Genomic DNA, 18,848 nt, shown 5'->3' with positions numbered 1-18,848 from the left:
AAATGGATTTTATTTTGAAAAAATAAAAAGGCAATGGGAGTGATACAAGCTGCTATGCTAATCAAGTATTAGTGCTCTTGAAACGCCGAGGACTGAAACGAACTGTTGTATAATTCAGTTGTACTTTTCTCTGAAATTAGACATTAGTTTAGATATTTGCAATACATAATGTGCCAGCTTAATGTGCTACTGCAAAGAACCATTCGATTCAGTAGATGCACGCCACACGTGAGATCGGATCTGCAGTGGAGAGTTCCTCAGAGCATCGTTATGTTTCCTGAATCAGTTGCATCATTGCCCTGGTACTGAAGGAGCCTCTTCCTGCTGTCCTGCTGTCTGTCATCGCGATGATGATGATGATGATGATGCTGTTCAGTAGACGCAGGACACACGAGCACGTCGGGATCACTTTAATCGATCGTGACATTGTCGGATAAAGCAATTGTACTTTAGCTAAGATTATGAAGGATTGAAATTTCGTCGTTCTCGCGAAAGCTCTGCCGTTGTTCTGGGGCAGATCCGTGTTTCCTTCTCCCTTTGAGATGTGCATTGATCTTCTTTAAAGATGTCGTCATCCTGTATGTTCAAGGGTCGGTTCGTTGAAGGGCAGAGATGTGGAAGTGAAGGAGCACGTTCATTCTCTTCATTATAACGCCTCAGCTGTTGGATAGTAATACAAGCCGCGCTAATGGAAAATACGGTGGGTGCTGTTTAATATTATGCGCATTGTTATCTAATGATTTTATTGTATGTATATGGGAAAGAGTGATTATATTGCTTATTGACATTTAAATGGGTTTTACAATGCGATGTAGTTGTTGTATTACATAATGTATCTGCGAGCAGTCGACATTAAATGTTTCTAATAACCTCGCTGGGTGTTTATTAGCATAATAACGCTCAGAAGTTTAATTTTACATTGTGTCACACGAAGATGTGAACATATTTTGTTAATTTGTGCTTATCTGTGCTCTTAAAATGTGCTCTATTTTAAAAAAATGTGCATGGTAACAACAAAATAACTGGTTTTATTCAAGTCAAAAATATTATGAATCAATCAACCTACATTAGGTCACACCAATGAGTAGGGTCAGATCAGGTGGAACAGTTTTTGCCTTTTTTATTTCTGAGGACATAATTTCTAACCATTACCTTTGATGTAAAATACTGTAAAATAACAAAAATAGGATAAATATCAGATATTGCAAAAATAATTAAGAATTAAAGAATTAAAAAGGAATTAACAAGAGAATTTTGTACCACATTTTGAATTTCATGGGCATTTTCGTAACTTTTGGTGGCATTAACATTTTTTAACACTTGATGTGTAACATTTTGCCCCAAATCTTCATTAATTTCTGACCCTGGTGTATGTAAATTCATGGGGCCCAGGACCAAATTGTTTTTGGTGCCCAGTGAGTAGGCTATGCTAGACCTCTTATTACGGGGCATGTGACACAATATTCTTGGTTGAATATGTTGGACTGAATATCAACACAAAATATTATATCAAAATGTTCTGTAATCCAATTTTTCAATAGAGTGGTGCATGGATTATGTATTTTTGTAGGGCAGCTCGGAAAGTTAGCATCACCCTGGTTCCTTAAGCAAAAACCCAATAAGATTTTGGATTATTGCAAGAGGTAAGGTCTGTGACTAACAAAAGCTTATGATTCTTATACATTTTGTTTATCATGATAATCTTCACAAATGAACACGACATTTATGAATTTTGAAGCATAAATACAGTTTGCAGAAGTCAAAAGCTAAATATAGGCTATAAACAAACTACAACATGGTCGCATGACTTCAAAACCACCATCACTAAACTTCCGACAGCTCTTTCAGTCTTCGTTTAAAAACATTTTCCTTGAAAGTTAAGCCCTGGGTATACTTCCTTTTTTATGCATAAGCTATAAGGATTGCAACGATTAATCACGATTAATTGTTAGCAAAATAAAAGTCTGTGTTTATGTAATATATGTGTGTGGTCTGTGTATAATAATTATGTATATATAAATACACACACATACATAAATATATGTATAAATTTAAGAAATATATGCATGTTTAAATACATATATATATATATATATATATATATTATAGTACATGTAAATATAAATATTTTATATATAAATCTAACATTTTTCTTAAATATATACATGTATGTGTCTGTATTTATACATAACTATTATAAACAGAACACACACATATATTACGTAAACACAGACTTTTATTTTGCAAACGATTAATCATTGCACATCCCTAATACGCTAGTGTATGCGCACAGTTGAATGCACAGCCTTGGAAAGTCTACTTCATTTGACTCGTACCCGACGCATGCGCAGTTTTGAGCAATCTCTCACCACTAGTTACAACCCATGTAAACATCTTTGTATTCTTTAATGCTAGAGTTGTACAAATGAAGGTACTTTCTAACCTCTTCACGCAATCTCTCGTCTATGTAGGCCTCCATCGATTCGTCACTGTAGCTTGCATGTGTTCCGGTCTGTTCTGTTTATGCAGTTTTCTCTGACTACCTTGTGAATCGACATCCCCAGGGCACAGTTGCCACCTTGTGGATAAACTAATTACTGCAAAAATCGCGGTTACAAAAATCTGGCGGTGCACGAACGGTATGCGCTCTTCTGATGACGAAATTCTCGTCACGCACACTGTACACTCACCATCACGTATGTGTAAAAAGTGAACTATACTTTGGGCTTTAGAGTTATAATAGTTGGCAAGAGCGCGATTATAAACACAACAAGGCTATGAAAGTGGACTAGTGAGTAATTGAGTTTACCTGTTAGGCTAATGACTTTTAATGGTGCAGTGTGTAAATTTTAGCATCATCTAGTGGTAAGGTTGTGAATTGCAATATAGAGAAGCTACGGTGGCCAACACAAAGATGTCGTCGTCTGAGACAGGAAATAGTAGCCAGTCAAGCAAACGCGCTCTGTAGAGCAGTTTGTGCGTTTAGGGCTACTGTAGAAACATGCCAGCGCAAAACAGGGACCCGCGGTGTATGTAGATAGAAATGGCTCATTCTAAGGTAATAAAAACATAACGGTTCATTATGTAAGGGCTTTATACACCACTGAAAACATAGTTAAATTGCATTTCTGTCAATAGATCCTCTTAAAATGTACACATTGCACCTTTAATGTCCCTGACAATCCTGTGTAGTCCCGATTTGCCACTTGTTAGCAACTGCATTTTACAAGACAAATAAAAGCTTTAAAAAGATCACAAGAGGGTATGTATTTTGTGTCATAGAATAAAATTGTGAAAATATCTTGAGCTTGTTTTCACCACAGACCTTATTTCAAGCATTTATTCAAAAACACATTTCGAAAAACCTTCTTCAGGACAATGGAACCAGAAGTGCTAAAATGCGAACTCGTTTCCTGGTTTTGGCCTACAAAAATACCTGTATCCCTGCACCACTCTCTTTCCTCACTGGTGAGAGCATCATGGAGTGAGAGAAAAGACAGATGCTCTTATTTAAACAGTAAAAAGTCCCAGTTTTGTAATATACTAAATATCAGTACTCTTGGAACGCTGGAAATTTAGATTAGAGGACTGGAACGTGCCATTATATACTTGTAAATATTCCTGTGTTTTGTTACGGTAAAGGGATCACCGGTGGTCTCACTGGAGCGGCAGGTGGAGAGTGTGGAGAGGAGCATTGTCTTCCTTAGACAGGAGCAGCTGTCTCTGCTGCATGGACTACACCTGGAGATCCTGTCCCTCCAGAAACGCTGTACAGGTGTGTGTCAAGACCATTCCCACCGACCGTACAGTCACCTGCAAGTTGTACACAAATAATAACATGCATAATTGAATTGAGTGACATTTCATTTATCATAAATCACTCCTAATTGGATGTTGTTCCAAAAATAATATTGGCACACAATCTAATTGTGTTGCCAGGCATGCATAGGCAATGCCCTGAATGCTAAATGCCTGGATCCTGTGCAGAGGAGAGCAGGGTTATGTTGCTCTCTTTGATGGCACAGGCTCCACAGAGAGAACCACAGGTCAATAGCTTCCTGTCAGTGCAGGGCTTCGTGTTTTCCCTCTCAGTAATATAGTGCATGGCCTTTCTACCTGAACTTTGCTGTAAATGTGCTGAGCCAGCGAGGGCAGAAAAAGCAGCACATTGCATATTCATCTCTTTGCTCTTCTGCTCTTCTAACCAGTCATTCTAGTTCAAGACCACAGGAAATCAGTTTTTCTCCTGAAATCCTTTGATATATAGATTACCATTAAAAGGTTTGGGGTAAGATTTTTTTGTGTTTTCAAAGAAGTCTCTTATGCTCACCAAGGCTGCTTTTATTTGGTCAAAATGCAGTGAACATTGTTTAGAAGCCATTACTCCAGTCTTTAGTGTCACATGATACTTCAGAAATCATTCTAATATGCTGAAATATTTCTTATTATTATCAACATTGAAAACAATGTTGAAAACTGCAGCAGTGCTGCTTAATATTTTTTTGTGTTGAAATTTTAATACATTTTTGTCAGGATTCTTTGATTAATAGGAAGTTCAAAAGAACAGCATTTATTTGAAATAGAAATCTTTTGTAATATTATGTCTTTACTGTCACTGTTGATCAATTTTATGTATCCTTGTTGAATAAAAGTGGTAATTTCTTTTGAACTTTTGAACAGTATTTGTACATGAGAATATAATTATTTAATGAAATAAATTAAGCTTTATTTGACTTCTTATTGCTTTTACTTCCATAATCTGATGCATGCCAAATGAAATGTAAAATATAGGACGAGACATTTTAACCAACAACAATGAATTGGATCGTGTAAATGCAAAAACAAAACTAATTCAAGACTTACGGCATGATTTATAATGATTCTTGAATGTATTGATTTCTAAATGTTTAAACAAAATAAAGGATCAAGAAAATAGCTCAGAATTAACAGTGCATCTGTGTATTACTTACAGAACTCACACAAGAACTCAACATGAAGCCCCCAGGCAGGAGTGAAGCAGGTGAGCTCTCTTGCCTTCCAAAAAAATGGTGTTTCATTTATTTGTGAGCAGAGTTGCTCATGTAATACAGCAGTAGGTCTATTTAAAGGTGCCTTAGAACTTTTTTTTAAAAGATGTAATATAAGTCTAAGGTGTCCCCTGAATGTGTCTGTGAAGTTTCAGCTCAAAATACCCCATAGATTTTTTTAAATTAATTTTTTAACTGCCTATTTTGGGGCATCATTATAAATGAGCCGATTCAGGGTGTGTGGCCCTTTAAATGCTGACGCTCCCCGCCCACGGAGCTCGTGCTTGCCTTAAACAACATAAAAAAAGTTCAAACAGCTAATATAACCCTCAAAATGGATCTTTACAAAGTGTTCGTCATGCAGCATGTCTAATCGTGCAAGCATGGTATTTATTTGGATGTTTACATTTGGTTATGAATGAGTTTGATAGTGCTCCGTGGCTAACGGCTAATGCTACACTGTTGGAGAGATTTATAAATAATGTTGTGATTATGCATTATACAGACTGCGAGTGTTTAAAAATGAAAATGCTCATGTCTCCGTGAATACAGTAAGAAACGATGGTAACTTTAACCACATTTAACAGTACATTAGCAACATGCTAACGAAACATTTACAAATATCACTAAAAATATCATGATATCATGGATCATGTCAATTATTATCTCTCCATCTGCCATTTTTCACTATTGTCCTTGCTTGCTTACCTAGTCTGTTGATTCAGCTGTGCTAGGGATGGGCGATATGGCCTAAAAAAATTATCGCGATAATTTCAGGTATTTATTGCGATAACGATACCAATGACGATAATATATACATATCAATTTGACGGACAGTAAAAAATCTATCATAATCAATTATTACCCGTCATTTTAATTTTTATATTATAATGATAAGACATTTGATAGCTTCTGATTTCGTACACATTTTCATTTTTATTCATGAACTTGCAGGATAAGTTGATAGGCTTTCATCTTGATAGGCTTTTCATTTTGATCTCGCTTTCATCTTGAACAGCTTCATCCTTTCCTCTTTGCAGAACGAAATACATGAAAATATGTTGAAAGACACAGTAGCTTACCGAAATCGTCAGTGTTGCAAGCATTTTCACTTAACATTAACGTTATGTTAACTTGTACCTCAGATTCGTTTGATAGTCAGCAAGAAAAATAACAAAACGAACCATTTAAAACAAAACGAACTAGATTAGAAACTGATTTATGTAAGTATAAGTATCACAACTTTATTATTATAAAATATACCTAAAAGTGCTTGCTGTGTGGTGAATCATTTTATTCTGGAGACTGAACTCGCCTTTGTGCCAATGGAGCGCACTCGCCACCTACTGGAAGGGGTGGGAATTAATTTACAAGCTACATACTACATCAGCCTCAGTAACTTCAAAATACGGACGGCCTTCATATTTTTTTCCGTCATTGCTAAAAAAAAAAAAAACGTTAACGCGAACTCTGATATATATAAATATATATATATTTCACACACCGCGGTGGCGCGGTTTATGCGACCGTAAAGCCCTAATTGTATCAAAAAGTAACAATCCCAACTATGTCTTCAGATAGTTAACAAAATATAGCTGTGACGCAGCTCTCCGTGTACGCGCTTCGGATGAGTACACACAAATCTCCTCAATGCGCGCGAGTTCTCTTTTGCGTCTTCAGTTGAATGTTTAAAGTGGCAAGGTTTAAATGGGTTTAGTTTAAACAAAAGCAGCGTGAGATGTTCAGGTCTACCTCATCGCGGCTATGAACACCCGGGTGTGACGGCGTGAATGACATACGGCTCACTATGAACATTTGTTTATAGTGATTATTATAGTTTGCTCCATCTGATTTTATATAACCAAACCAGTTCCAAATTGTGGCGGTAGCTCCTCGCTTAACAACAAACTTTCAGCCTCACTTTTTAGTCGTGCTTGTTTTAACTCGTGCTGAACAGTGAATCTTCGCACGAAACTACTCAACAACTACTTATCGTAATTATCGAGAGGAGACAAATTTTTATCATGAGGAGAATTTTCAACGGTATTTATCGCAAACGATAATATCGCCCATCCCTAAGCTGTGCACATCCAGACGTGTAATCCCTTTCATAATGTTGGGAACATGGGCTGGCATATGCAAATATTGGGGGCGTACACCCCGACTGTTACGTAACAGTCTGTGTTATGTTGAGATTCGCCTGTTCTTCGGAGGTCTTTTAAACAAATGAGATTTATATAAGAAGGAGGAAACAATGGAGTTTGAGACTCACTGTATGTCATTTCCATGTACTGAACTCTTGTTATTTAACTATGCCAAGGTAAATTCAATTTTTGAATCTAGGGCACCTTTAATACAACATAATCTATCTGCATATACATTTTGGTATCTGTTATGACTAGTCACATTTGAAGGACTTTAGCATGCATGAAAACATCATATTGATTGAAAACAAATAAAATGATGCACTCAGCAGTTCTTTTTTTGTTACGATTACAGGTAATTTGCTAAACTGAAGTAATTAGACTCAACAAGGCACATGTAGTGTTTTTAATGACTGTGTCTTATGATTGTAATAATAATTTATCTAAAACTCGAGCCAATTTCACATCAAGAGGCCACTCAGTGTTTAGCAGAAGACTCCTCTTCATACTGCAGGTCATCCCTCTCTCCTCCAGCCCGACGCAGCCTCATCCACCCACAAATTGATCCTGCCTGCGTTTTCCTCTGCTTTTGCTGCACAGTCCCAGTGGGGGTGTCCAATTACCGCATGTTTTTTTGCTGAGACAAAGTCGGGCAAGGAGACAGAGAGGAATAGCACAAGAAAGCTGAGAATAGGAGAGAAAAAAGAGATTTCTAAATTATAATCAAAGGTTTTAAAATGTATTTGTACAAATTGCTAATTAATTAGTAAACATGTAATCAGTTATCTAATCCATATACCACAATATGAACATAACGCACACTACCATTCAAAAGTTTGGGGTCAGTAACAGTTTTTTAAAAGAAATGAATACTTATATTCAGCAATATGTACATAAAGATAAGAGAAAATACCATTATTGTAATGTCTTCTCTTCTCCAACAAAGCTGTTATTAGTAAAATGGCCTAATTGCAAAGTTTCCAGCAGCAAGATTGTGAGTGTGATATTGTTTTCATAAAAGAGTTCAATAAACAAGAAGTTAATATTGTGTAGCGTATATTTAAGACATAATATTACTATTTACCTTATGTATTTGAGCTCTGCCAAGGAAAATAATTCCAAGCGAAAGTAGAATCCACCTTTCAGTCGCTGAGCAAAAATATGTTCTAAGAACGTTTTGCTAACGTTCCCATTGAGTTATGAAAACATTATTTCAGAATATTCTCTGATCTTTTTAAATGTCCAGTTTATTAAACGTTTAAAAAATGTTTTTTGTTGGTTATACGAACGTTAAGGGAACATTTTTTTTTTCCAATTTGTAAATTATGGGAATGTTACTTTTGAATATTGTAACATTTTGAAATAAGTAGTGACATTTAAAAAAAAAAAAAATTAATGAACGTCCAACTACAGTAGTCAACATTTTAAGTGGATCAAAACCTTTCATTAAAGTTGTCCTAAAACCAAAATGCAATACCCGCTCTTGTCTTAGGACAACTTTGATGAACTTTTTGATCCAATTCAAATGTTGACTACTATAAATTGTTTCAGGGATAAAACGCTCCGTGGACAATGTATAAATAATGTTTTTGTGCTAACGTTTTGAGAACATTATTAAAGACCAGATAACATTAAACAACCCTTCTATTAATGCCAAAGTCCCTTTAAGACAAGTCATTTCACTCAGCGGCCATCTTTGAAACGCCTCTCTTTGAATGGGGAAACATCAAATTCTCTAAAGCTGTTTGCCAAGCTTTCGATTAAATTTCATATTTGAAATCACCAATGAAATCTGACAACAACTGTCACATAAATTTTGTTTCTAAATGCTTGGATCATGACAAAAAACGGTATTTTTCAGGCCGGATCAACCTAATGTGCATGCGCAGTCCTAAATGCGCGTCTCTTGTGTCTCATTTTGGAGGTGCGTGTCTGACTGTTTCTATAGAAACCGGAGCTTCTAATGGCCGCTGCAGTGACGCGATGACTTTACCAATCGGCGATTGGCTCTTATGTAGAAGGCTGGACTTATTCCGCCATATTGCGCGTTTCACTTTCTCCCATTCCTAATAATACGAGTGATGCGTCTTGTGTTATTCTATAGTCTTTGATTAATTCTACTGGAAAATTGTTTGTTCATAACTTTGTGAGAAACTTGCTAGAACGTTACCTAAAGTTCTGAGAACGTTCCCTGTTAGCTGGATATGTAGTAATGACGTGTGAATCAGTAATGCAGATGAATCAGTGTTTTAAACGAATTGGTTGAGTGATTGATTCAATTGTTCATAAAGACGAGATGGTCCTCACTGCAGAACACAAGATCCAGGGGGTGAGGTTGGATCTAGATCCAACTCTTCCCACTTTATGTATCCCTAAACCTACCCGATTCCACCCCCTGGATCTAAACCTACCCATCTCCACCACCTGGCTCTGGATCCAACTCCTCCCACTTTACATATCCCTTAACCTACCCGACTCCGCCCCCTGGATCTCGAGTGTTCTGCAGTTAGGGGCTACTGCTAAAATGCACAGACTGACAATCTGTCTGGAATATGCAAACACAGACAAATGGAGTGATATATACAGTGAAAAAAATGTATAGTGTGAAAAAATTATTCATTATATTTCCTATGGATGAGGCAAATAAACTGCTGAAGTAACTGTGCAGTGAGTCAAAAATAAAAAGAGGATGTGTTAACTGATGCTACATCATGACTCCCAAAGCCTATGTTTGCTGTGAAAAATTATTCATCTGAGATCAAACATCAGCATATTTTGGATGTGTTAGTTTAGTCTTCAAAGAAGGCCCAAAGGAACCAAACACTGACTGATGGTGAAAATGATTTCCTAATTTACAAGCATATTGCTGGCACAATGTGAGTATTAAATGAACAATACTCATCATTTTTTGATGTCTATCTCTTCTTATCTGCACTAATGCCTTTGTCAACTGATTGTTGTCGACATCTCAGTTTCATTACATATTCTATTAAAAGGGTCAGAAGCAGCAAAGAATGAACCCATTGAGGAACAGTAGAGAGATCAGATTTAAGGATCAGATAACACAGCATTTTCTATATTCACACCATGAGCTCATCTCAGTCTGGACGCATGGGGTGAGGCTGATAGGCTGGCTGTGAAATCAGGACAATCTGGACAAAATGATAGACAGAACTGTGCTAGTTGCAGTAAAATAAGGGAGAGCATGAGAGACAAAAGTTAGGGACAGATGTTGAACTCAGCACGAGGTCATCAAGTTTGTGTGGATCTCTTGAAGGACATCTGACACTGATTACATAATTCATTTTCAGTCTGCTTAGCCTATAATTTATCTGAAACGCATTAAATTACTGTGAGCGTAAAGACAATTGAAAGACTGGAAATTACATGTTTTATCCTTAATTTGTTTTGAACATATAGAGTTATAATTTGTCATTTCTTTCAATTTACAGTTTTATTATAAAATAGTTTTAAATGGTGTAATTTTTGTTGTGTGCCAGCGATTTCCTTCACATTTGCTCTATGCTTTGTGGGCATGGTAGCTCAGGGAGCTTTTGTCCTAGACATTTAATGTGTCTGATAACCTTGAACAGATGGCACACCCTGCCAGTAGCCAGACCAGAGTTGAGATTAGTTGGTTTGGATTTACTCAGTGAGTCTGTAATCCTTGGGCACAGAAGAGTGCTTTGTCTGCTTTCCTCACCCACATCCACTTACCTTTTAGATCTCAGATTAGTTACAAATTCACTTTTACGGCTAAAATCTGATTTTAAACGCAGGGGCTTGTTCATATTAGACATGCATGTTTCATATCACAAGGTGGATCATAGATGAGATCATTTGCAGCAGCAAATGTATGTGATGTTTAGCTTCTGGGTCTTCTCACTTCCTCTGGTTTATGTTTTAGCTGCATGTAAAATGTGAAACTCTAAGATGTATGAATTACAGGGGGTTTTGATCTCCCTATTTAAGGCTTGAATCCACCAAACAAAAAGTTGGATTTTTCAAAAGTACATTTACCAAACATTTTAATTATTTATGTCATATTACTTGAAACATTGAGGGCTGGTAGTACTCACAATGCCTATGTCACCAAGGCTTACCCAGATCGGCCTGATGGGGGCGCTACAGCGGTGAAAAGTACGAAATCGCTCATAACTCCTGAACTGTGCCGTAGGCTCAAGTGTCTTAGTGTTGGAATCCTTGGCTCAAGACTGACTTAGGTTTTTGGCCCGATCAGAACCAAACAAGTGCAGTGAGATTCTCCAGTGAGTCTGATTTGTCAATAATTATCAAAAAAAAAAAGAAGTTGAAATTTCGATTCATTTGAACGGAATGAGATATTTGCACCAAACTCAGCACACCTATGTAAGAGCTCAATCTGTGGTCGCTTGAAAAAGGATGCAGCGACTGGCCACTTGGTGGCGCTCTAACATAAAACAACAACAACATGAAAACAGCTATAACTACTTTACATTTCTCTGATCGACTTTAGCATGCATTGTCTTTGTCTGATGTGCCATGACTGTCTATGAGGACATTGACGTGTCTCAAAAAACATGTCTGCCATCGGCCATTTAAAGGTGCCATCGAACGTTTTTTTTACAAGATGTAATATAAGTCTAAGGTGTCCCCTGAATGTGTCTGTGAAGTTGCAGCTCAAAATACCCCATAGATTTTTTTTAATTAATTTTTTTAACTACCTATTTTGAGGCATAAGTAGAATTGCTTTAATTGCTCACGCTCTCCGCCCCCTCCCAAGCTCTCAACTCTATCATTGCATAAACAAAGTTCAAACAGCTAATATAACCCTCAAAATGGATCTTTACAAAGTGTTCGTCATGCAGCATGTCTAATCGCGTAAGTATAGTATTTATTTGGACGTTTACATTTGATTCTGAATGAATTTGAGGCTATGCTCCATGGCTAACGGCTAATGCTACACTGTTGGAGAGATTTATAAAGAATGAAGTTGTGTTTATGAATTATACAGACTGCAAGTGTTTAAAAAATGAAAATAACGACAGTCTTGTCTCCGTGAATACAGTAAGAAACGATGGTAACTTTAACCACATTTAACAGTACATTAGCAACATGCTAATGAAACATTTAGAAAGACAATTTACAAATATCACTAAAAATATCATGATATCATGAATCATGTCAGTTATTATTGCTCCATCTGCCATTTTTCGCTGTTGTCCTTGCTTGCTTATCTAGTCTGATGATTCAGCTGTGCACAGATCCAGACGTTAATACTGCCTGCCCTTGTCTAATGCTTGAACATGAGCTGGCATATGCAAATATTGGGGTCATACATATTAATGATCCCGACTGTTATGTAACAGTCTGTGTTATGTTAAGATTCGCCTGTTCTTCGGAGGTCTTTTAAACAAATGAGATTTATATAAGAAGGAGGAAACAATGGAGTTTGAGACTCACTGTATGTCATTTCCATGTACTGAACTTTTGTTATTCAACTATGCCAAGGTAAATTAAATTTTCAATTCGATGGCACCTTTAAGTTTGAGCAGCTATCAGATAAGGTTAACGCAGGCTGATCGAACGAAACTTGCTGGGCCTGTTTGACTCACGGCCATAGAGGCCTGTGAGAAATTAGAAAGAAATCGGCCACCGGGGGGTGCCTTTGAATTTTTTACATGCGTAAAGGACAGTGTATCGCACGATTTTTCGCACACGCCCACGACATTCCTACCACATGATAGAACTCCTCATTCTGAGCAGCTTTGGCTCTAGAACTGCCGCTGTCCATCGAATCATTTGTTAAATATTGGAGATTATTTATAAAAACAACTTTGGCGAACTAGTCCTAGGTTTTTGGCTCAACCTCAATAACTGTTAAAAAGCTTTATAAACCATAAATTTCCTATGGTAAATTGGCTGTAAATGGTCTATTACATCTATGATCTAAGTGGTTACATGCTTGCTAAATAAAACATAAAACACCTTTTTATGCATGTGCTTAAAGACCTTAAAGCGCTTGAACCCCGATAATTGCTGCTCGCAGCTATATTTTTAATTATTATTTTATCCTATATGTTTTTTAAAGGGATGGTTGATTATTATTTCACTTTTCTAACTTTAGTTAGTGTGTAATGTTGCTGTTAGAGCATAAAAAACATGCGCAAAGTTACAACGCTTAAAGTTCAAAGCAAAGGAGATATTTTCTTTTAAAGAATTCTCTGTTTAAGGACTTCAACAAACGGCTGGTAGGGACTACAATGAGCTTCTTCCTGGGTTGGTGACATCACTAACCCTAAAATTTACATAAATCCTGCTCCCGAGGCCATGTTATCGCAATACAGTACATAACTCTGCAATAGCATGTCATAAAAGCAAGATGACAACATGACAATTTATAACCATAGTTAAACTAAACTATACCTGTTTAATCTTCATTCAGCATATATTCTCTGACTCTGTATGCATCTTTCAACAGTTCCCACACTAACGATTTATAGATTATCATGACAGAATATGCTAATCAATGACTTTAAGATAGCTAGATAAATCATCAGCTACATAAATGAATCAACTAACCATTCAGAAACGTCCTGTTGCATTCTACATGTTGTCACTTCTTCTTGAGTCTCTCCATCATTGTCCGACTCTGTTTTGAACATAAAAGGCTGAACAGTGTCTAACATTTTAAAGGTGCCCTAGATTATGTTTTTAAAAGATGTAATATAAGTCTAAGGTGTCCCCTGAATGTGTCTGTGAAGTTTCAGATCAAAATACCCCATAGATTTTTTTTTATAAATTTTTTTAACTGCCTATTTTGGGGCATCATTATAAACGCGCCGATTTTATGCTGCGGCCCCTTTAAATCCCGTGCTATCCGCCCACAGAGCTCGCGCTTGCCTTGAACAGTGCCTTAACAAAGTTTACACAGCTAATATAACCCTCAAAATGGATCTTTACAAAGTGTTCGTCATGCATGCGGCATGCATGCGGCGGATTATGTGAGTATTGTATACTGTTATATTGTTTACTTCTGATTTTGAATGAGTTTGATAGTGCTCCGTGGCTAACGGCTAATGCTACACTGTTGGAGAGATTTATAAAGAATGAAGTTGTGTTTATGCATTATACAGACTGCAAGTGTTTAATAATGAAAATAGCGACGGCTCTCTTGTCTCCGTGAATACAGTAATAACCGATGGTAACTTTAACCACATTTAACAGTACATTAGCAACGTGCTAACGAAACATTTAGAAAGACAGTTTACAAATATCACTAAAAATATCATGTTATCATGGATCATGTCAGTTATTATTGCTCCATCTGCCATTTTTCGCTATTGTTCTTGCTTGCTTACCTAGTCTGATGATTTGGTTGTGCACATCCAGACGTTAATACTGGCTGCCCTTGTCTAATGCCTTTTATAATGTTGGAAACGTGGGCTGGCATATGCAAATATTGGGGGCGTACACCCAGACTGTTACGTAACAGTCGGTGTTATGTTGAGATTCGCCTGTTCTTCGGAGGTCTTTTAAACAAATGAGATTTATATAAAAAGGAGGAAACAATGGAGTTTGAGACTCACTGTATGTCATTTCCATGTACTGAACTCTTGTTATTTAACAATGCCAAGATAAATTCAATTTTTCATTCGAGGGCACCTTTAAGTGAGTCTGCGTGAGGTAATCGACACCCCTGCTAACACAAGCTCTTAAAACTCCGCCCTCTTCTTGAGAGCAGCAGCTCATTTGCATTAAAGGGACACACACAGAAATTGAGCGTTTTTGCTCACCCTCAAAAAGTGACAAATTTAACATGCTATAAAAAATTATCTGTGTGGTATTTTCAGCTAAAACTTCACATACACACTCTGGGGACATCAGAGACTTATTTTACATCTTGTAATGTATTATAGCATTATATGACCCCTTTAAAATTGTCAGTTGATGCTGACTAGTTTTTCTTGAAATTTTGCTTAATTTTCCAGAAAGTCATAGTATAATTCACACCGTGCTTAGTTTACTGGTTTAATGACTCAGTTGGCTGAATCGAGTTTTTACAATAAAATTTCTGTTCTATAGATGTGCAGGAGGAAGAACAGCAGCTGGAAGCCCGTTGTCAGGAGGTGGAGGAGCATCTGCAGGAGCAGCAGCAGGTCCAGAGTGATCTGAGATGGGAGCTGAGCCAGAAGTCAGTGCTGGTGGGCGCTCTCCGTGCCAGTCTGAAGGAGAAAGAGCGCCGTTTCCTGGAGGAATTAAAACACCGCAGCCACAGGACCACTGCACTCAACACCGAACTGCAGAAGCAGACAGAGGTGGCTGCATACCTGTCCTTCCAGCTGCATTCAGCAAAGCAGAAACTCCAGCAGCAGAAGCAGCAGCAGCAGCAGCAGCGAAGGAGGCCGGCCCAGCTCGGCACGGACAAGCCCCCCGTCCACCCTTCACCTCAGGCCAGCGCCAGCAGCCCAACTGTGATTAAACCCAAGCGGCGGAGCTCGAGCCGGCCCTCCTCGCACCTCCGCACGGAGCGCGCCAGGGAGTGCGTGCCGCGCGAGAGGGTGACGGGCCCAGAGGAGCCCATGGCCATGCCTGACCCCGCCCTCTTCCTATATCCCTACAGACACAGATCCCGGCCCCTCCCACCACATAGACACGCCCTGCAGGAGGCAGATGGGGAGGAGTCAGAGGAGCTGGATCAGGGAGCTTCAGTGAGCAGACTGGCAACGACAGTAGCTAAAGCCACTGCGACCACGGCATCCACTACAGAGAACAACGCTGAATGAGCGTTTCTTTTACAGTTCACCTCAACGACCTACTTGTTTTTATGATATTTACCCCTGAATTGCTGAATTGCACCTTGAGCCCCTCGGGAGAACTTTTGCATTATGACAGAAATGTTTATATTTGCAATACGGCTAGCTTTTTTCTTCTTCTTTTTCTTTCTTTCTACAGTTTGCACATGCAGTGATGAATAGACAGAGGAGAAATTCTTGCTTACGCTCTTGTTAAACCAAAATTGATGTTTATGTTGCTGTAAAGCATTTTTGTAATCAAAAATGACCCTGAGGTCCTCAATACTGTTTCATGCATCCTGTATCTGCAGCGTGTAGTTTTTTTTTTCACTGGCAATATTAAGAGGTTACAGCATTCACACTGACATTTATGCCACCCACACATTATATTGCTGATGAATCAGTCACAATAAGATCTCTAACATGCATTTACAAACTAAAAAAAGATACATTTTCATTTCATGTCGTCAATGAACGTGTATTTATTTGAAAATTCAAGCATAGCCATCGTCACTCACGTGAACGAGCACTGATTTGAGCTGATTTAGTCAGCGAAATCGTGTAGGCTAGCATAAGCAGCATTATACACTTCATATATTGTTATACCCTGTGTGATCACTGACTGTGAAAACCCATTTGGAGGTGGTCTGGGATGGATTCTAAATATATTTAATGAAAGTGTAAATGCACATGCGTTGTCATTAAGCGTCGTCATTAGGCGCAAGAAAGGAAATGCAACGAATGCATTTTGATTGATCCGTCGATGTTTTTAGTTCATTTGAATGAAGGTGTAAAAGCATGCCACTTAATATCCGGATAGGAAACACCTGTTCATGTCAGATGTAAAGGGGGTCGCACAGCACTAAACACGTTTAAAATGCAGCATAAATCTGTTTATAGCACGAATATTTTATATTGTTACACTTTGGATACATGTAAATACTATTTAAATGCAGTCCCCTCTTTATTTAAATTCATAGGCTAATTCTCAATTGCACAATAGAAATCACAATTTCAATGTTATTAAGAAATATGCAATGTTGTAACTCATAAATCCCTTCATCCCTACTGAAACACTGTCAGTGTGAAAGCAGAACCCCGCTGTTTACTCGATGCAGACGCATGATGTGCGAAACAGGCTAAGACAGTGTCCTTGTGAACCTGTTACTGCTGCTGAGTTATTGTTCAACTGGGTTTTTTAATCTATGTGCCCTTGTGGAATATCTCATCTCAGATATTTCTGAATGATCAGGTTGTCTGGTGTCACCACAAGTGCACTCTCTCATCCCTCCTGATGCGATGGGGATTTTCTCCCCTACATATACTGGTTCAGTTAGAGAAATCCTGTGTGAATGAGATCTGTAGGCTGTACAGCCTGAATCATTTGCTTAAGTGCTTTATCTGGCGTATAGCGTGTTTATGTGTGGGCTTGTTGATTAGAAGAGAGCGGGCTCAAGGGTCAACGCGCCATTGTTCTGCCATCATTAAATGATCCAGTGATGCCCAAAGGACTGATTAGTTTTATGCTGCTTATGCTGTAATATTTTAGTCTGATGTTGCAGATAACATGTTTGCATATGTTTCATTAGAATCACAATCCTGTTTTATAATTCTTTGAGGTCAGGTAAATGTGCATATACCGAGCTTTGGTGATATGATGATTAATAGCAATGTGATACATATTGCAAACATATTAAATGTTTGTATCACACAAAAGCTTGTAAAAGATGAGAAGTGGTGTGGTACAAATTGAGACTAAACTCCTGCACTTAGATGTATTACTAAGTTCATGGAAATGGATTGAATTGGGGTGAATTAATGAGTAGGTTATACCATAGTGTCACAGTCCACGACGACGACCGTAATTTTGCAGAAACATGAAAGTGAAGGTGATTTAGTACCACCTATTTGCAAACTGAGCTTTTCTATAGATATTTACAATTGTATGTGTTATTTCTCTTTACTTTTATTAGATCAGAATGCTTGTAATATTGAATATAAGTTTGTTAAAAATCCAAATATGAAAAGCAGTCCTAATAGGGATTGTAACTGAATGCATAAAAAGTTTTCCTTTCAGCTTAAAATTGTGTCTACTTTGACACAGCCCTAACAAAAGTGATATTTGCTTCACTCAGGGTCTGAAACCTTATTTTGTAAGTGTAGACGCAGACATGCCTGACTATTTAAAAGGCCTATAACCAGTTTTTGTATTGTATCAGTGCAGAGATATAGGATTGATTTAGGACATTAGGTTGATTTAGACGGTGTGACATGATATAATCACAATTAGTTAATTAATACATTTTGTTTTTCATTTAATGTTTCATCTTGAAAACATATCGATGATTATGAAATGATTGTCTAATTGATTTCTTAGTTCTTTATAATACCATTGTGATGTTAAAAAGAGAAGCAATACTGCCTCACATGATGACTTCTATATAATCATATTTACAACATACATATTTGAAAATTGTGTTGAATTGGAAACAATAATCCATAGATACAGATACAGTACATGCAATATCTGATTTTTCTGATGTTATTTTGTTGTCCCCATTTCCATGCGGTTAACATTGTGCTTACCGAGGGTTTTATGGTGATTTTATTAGGCTCTGTGGAATAACCCCCTGGTCTTCCCTTTAACAGTCTTGACTGTTTTTTCGTTTGTCCTGTTTTAGAATGACAGTGATATGACATGGGAATAAGTGATTAGAACCAAATTTCACGGGAAATTGCAGCAATGTAACACTGTATTTGTATGTTTGTCCAATTCCAGACTTCGGTGTCCTGTTTCACAAACATTTGGAAAGTTATGAAATGTACACAGTAATTCAAATCTCGGATGATCCAACATTGTGCAACAATAATGTGTCGCAATAAATAATCCACTGTTTACTCTG

The 18,848-nt window shown here is 37.6% G+C and overlaps 1 protein-coding gene across 2 annotated transcripts in view; it reads left to right on the top strand.

Moving 5' to 3' along the window:
* Positions 1-18,848, top strand: part of ccdc92ba (coiled-coil domain containing 92Ba) — a 21,161-nt gene extending 2,313 nt beyond the window's left edge. Inside the window, exons 3-6 of one of the 2 annotated variants that reach the window (XM_048160107.1) lie at positions 590-700; positions 3,643-3,775; positions 4,973-5,020; positions 15,236-18,848. In XM_048160107.1, the coding sequence (XP_048016064.1) occupies positions 689-700; positions 3,643-3,775; positions 4,973-5,020; positions 15,236-15,936 (894 nt within the window). In that variant the 5' untranslated portion in view covers positions 590-688 and the 3' untranslated portion in view covers positions 15,937-18,848. Of the gene's footprint in view, positions 1-589; positions 701-3,642; positions 3,776-3,823; positions 4,289-4,972; positions 5,021-15,235 lie in introns of those variants that run through there. The other variant, XM_048160108.1, reaches the window with a different exon arrangement.

Source organism: Megalobrama amblycephala, linkage group LG16, assembly GCF_018812025.1.
Source record: "Megalobrama amblycephala isolate DHTTF-2021 linkage group LG16, ASM1881202v1, whole genome shotgun sequence".
In the NCBI taxonomy this organism is placed as follows: domain Eukaryota; kingdom Metazoa; phylum Chordata; class Actinopteri; order Cypriniformes; family Xenocyprididae; genus Megalobrama; species Megalobrama amblycephala.
This window is presented reverse-complemented; position numbering and strand designations above follow the sequence as displayed.